The sequence below is a fragment of the Marmota marmota genome, unplaced genomic scaffold (genome assembly GCF_001458135.2).
Source record: "Marmota marmota marmota unplaced genomic scaffold, marMar, whole genome shotgun sequence".
Classification (NCBI taxonomy): domain Eukaryota; kingdom Metazoa; phylum Chordata; class Mammalia; order Rodentia; family Sciuridae; genus Marmota; species Marmota marmota.
In genome coordinates, this window is record NW_026000022.1 from 1,406,853 (window position 1) to 1,410,451 (window position 3,599).

Sequence of the window (3,599 nt, forward strand, 5' to 3'; positions counted from 1 at the left end):
AAAAAAAAAAAAAAAAAAAAAAACAGAAAAAAACAGGATTCCATCTGATGTGCCAGGAGTGCACACCACATGCAAACAACCTGCCCAATTCTCAGCTTTCCAGAGAGGCCTTCTTTGCTCACCCCTCCAGACCCTCAAAAAATGATGAACTTCACCCCACCCCCACTCCAGGTTGCAGATTCCCTGGGCTGGGCCATTACAATAGCAAGAGAAATGAAACAGGGAGGCAAAGAAAAGTAAATTGTAGTTCCCTGTCTTCATTTTTTTTTCTATTCTCTGTTCAATAAATATGGCCTTTTTCAGATTTCACAAATCAAAATGATTGTGATTTTTAGTATGATTTGGTGTTTAAAATAATGCCACCCAATACATGGCCATCTGGCTGGGCTTGATTGATGAAAGTGACACAGGGCCTGTCTAAGAGAAATAACTGTTCCTTGTTTCTCTCACAGTTTTCCGGGATTTTTTAACCCCTACATCGATGATATCACAGGCAAAGGGAGTGAAGATGAGAGAAGTAGGCAAAGAGTGACAGTTAAGTGAGATGGAGGGAAACTGGTCTATAAAATCATTGCTTTCTCACCCTTGAGTACTTAAACAAACAAACAAACTCCAATACATAGGGAGTGAACCCAGTAGAGCCTCTGCATCTTTAGTACCCACAACCTAAGGCATTACTTTCATTTTCCCACACTAGAAATATTGATACACTAACTTGATGTGATCACTCTGCAGGGTTTACCTAAAAAGTGACCCCAAAAGCTAAATCCCAGCACCAGTGAAGAAGACAAGAAGTCACACTGGGGAAAGACTGACTCACAGAAGTCTGAGCTGCTAACACAAAGATGGTCTGCAGTATGGACCAAAAGCAGGGATTGGGAACTATATTCTTTCATTACATGGAAAAAAAAAAAAAACCCAAAAGCAAAAAAACAACAACCCTCAAACAACAGGAAAACTCAATAATTTAAATTTAATTACATATAGTGATGGGAATTGATATCAAAATATTTTATAGATTTATAAGCTATTCTTTACAACTATTAGTCTTCAGAAAAAGAGAAGAGATTTAATATGTTGGGGGTAGAAAGAAAAAGGAAAGGCTGAACTCAGGAGGGCTATATTAACCATTAATGACCAGTTGGCACGTTTTTACTGGTGATATAGTCCAATCATTCAATAAAGAACACAGGTAACTTCAAGAAAAGGGCTCTAGCATTTACAGATAATCTCACCTAAAAAACATTAAAGACACCCAGTAAAATTAAGGGAGAGAAAAATATTGTGAAATTTATAGATTAACAAGGAATGACCACTATGTTAAAATGCCAGCTGTTTCAGTAATGCCTTTACTCTTAATTTCCAAACTTGCCCTTAAGTGGAACAGGCGCTATTTCCTTAACTTAAGGATTTGTATAAGTAAAAAAAAAAAAAAATTTCTAGAGAACTCTGTTTCTGCCCACACAGTGTTTACGCATCAGACACAGACTATTTCATTCTAACAAATTTATTTTCTCGATCAGCTCTTACGGAATCACTACTCAAATTAAATTACAATCAAATGATCACATCAAAAGATACCCTTATTACCTAACAACTGTCCATATTTTCATTTCATTTTGATTTGTGCTCGTCTGAAAAAAACAGGTAATACAAGATCTGGGGAAAAATAAATTACCGTTTTGCAGCAGTTCATAAGTATTCTGAATAAAATATTAAAAGAAGTCATTTAATGAAAATATAAAGCAAATATTTTTAGATCAACAACGGATCTAACAATTCTATATTGCCGTCTTTTGAAAAGTCTGTTTATTAAAACCTACCAAAAACACTGCTTGGAAATGGCAGTATTATATAATCACATCCACAGCACCCATTCAATCAAAGTTGGCAACGGATTGGGGACAGAAGTCAAGAGAAGTGCAGCGGCTGGTGCTCAGTCTTTCTAAATCCCTTTATCTGAGTCAGTCCAGAAATAAAAAATAAAAAATATTAATAAAAAAAATATTAGCGGTGGAATCTTTAGGCATGATGGTCCACCCCAACGGCTGCCGGCAAAGCCGGGGTCGGTGGCTGGGCCTCACTGGGCAGCCTCGCAGGCTGGGCCTCCGCTCCCTGTCAGCCCAACCGCGCTGGACTCAGCCAGCCCCGGGCCTCTGGCCACTTGCGGCTGGACGTCCGGATCTCCCTAGCCCATCCTCGGCTCTTTCGCGTTGCTTTTATTTCCCAGGTTACTTTGAGGATACTTTCTTTTGGCTTTGCTATTCAGTCTGTTAATTTCAGAAGCTGTGAATCTGTCTTTGCCTCGAGACTGTTTTTCCCCCTCCTTCCCATTTCATCGTTGAGTTGCCACTTCCCAAACGACTTTAAAATGGCCAAGAAAAACAGGGTCCTGGAGCACAGAGTTAGACCCCCGAGGAGATCTGGTGCTTGCTTTCAGGTCCCTCCGAGGAGGGAAAGTTTCCGCGCAGCTCTTAGGCAGCCCTTTGGGAGGAAGTGGAAGAAAGAGGGGGGCTCTTTCTCTCTCTTTTTTAAGAGAGGAGGCTGAGGCAGGTGCTGTCCACCGCTGCCATGTAGGACATCTCAGGGTGGGTACACCTTAAGAGTGCAGTTTTGGTGCTGTAGGCAAAGTCACCCTTCTTTAAAATAAAAAAACAAAACACCACCACAGCACAGACGGGATCTCACGGTTGCCCCTTTTCCTCTTCAGGTTTTGTTTGTTATGTGTGTATATAAAACAGTCTGGGTATTTATTATGCTTTTTTTCATTTTTTGGTCCCTCCTTCCTTGGACTTCAAAAAAATGTCTCCTTGGTCCGTTTCTCCCTCGTCTTTTCCTCCAAGGGCATGCCTGTCTGTCTTTGGGCGGAGGGGAGGGCGGCGGATGCACCCAGGCTGGGGCCCGGTGCGGCCCAGGTGCAGGGTCAGCGCGGCAGCAGCGGTGGTGGTGGCGGCGGCACGGCGACGGCGGCGGCGGCGGCGGCGGCAGCGGGGGCGGTGGCGGTGCTGACTGCGGCTGCGGAGGCGGTGGCCCTCTTCGCACTGCGCCCTTGGCCTTCACTGCACGCTCGTCTGCAGCCCGTGGTGCGGTGGTGGGGTGTCGGCGCTCACGGTGCCTACCTGCGAGTAGACGTCGTCCGGCGTCTGTTGTTGGATCCCGGGCGGTGTCATGCGCTTCTCTTTCTGGCGCCGGTTGCAGAACCAGACCCGCACTACCTCTTTCTCGAGTTGCAGGCTGTCGGCCAGGTTGGTGATCTCCTGCGCCGAGGGCTTGGGGCACTTGAGGAAGTGGCTCTCGAGCGCGCCTTTGACTCCCACCTCGATGGACGTGCGCTTCTTGCGCTTGCGGCCCTGGGCCGCGATCTTGTCCAGGTTGGTGGGGCTGCCGCTGGAAGAGTCGGTCTCCTCCAGCCACTTGTTGAGCAGAGGTTTGAGCTTGCACGTGTTCTTGAAGCTCAGCTGCAGGGCCTCGAAGCGGCAAATGGTGGTCTGCGAGAACACGTTACCGTACAGTGTGCCCAGCGCCAGCCCCACGTCGGCCTGTGTGAAGCCCAGCTTGATGCGCCGCTGCTTGAACTGCTTGGCGAACTGCTCCAGGTC

General features: G+C 46.0%; 1 protein-coding gene across 1 annotated transcript; it reads right to left on the reverse strand.

Annotated features, from left to right (window-relative positions):
- Positions 1-1,491: 1,491 nt before the first annotated feature.
- Pou3f3 (POU class 3 homeobox 3) lies at positions 1,492-3,599 on the reverse strand (the record flags this gene model as incomplete). Its single annotated transcript, XM_015504956.2, has 1 exon — positions 1,492-3,599. A coding segment is annotated over one exon (543 nt), but the record flags the coding sequence as incomplete, so codon positions are not given.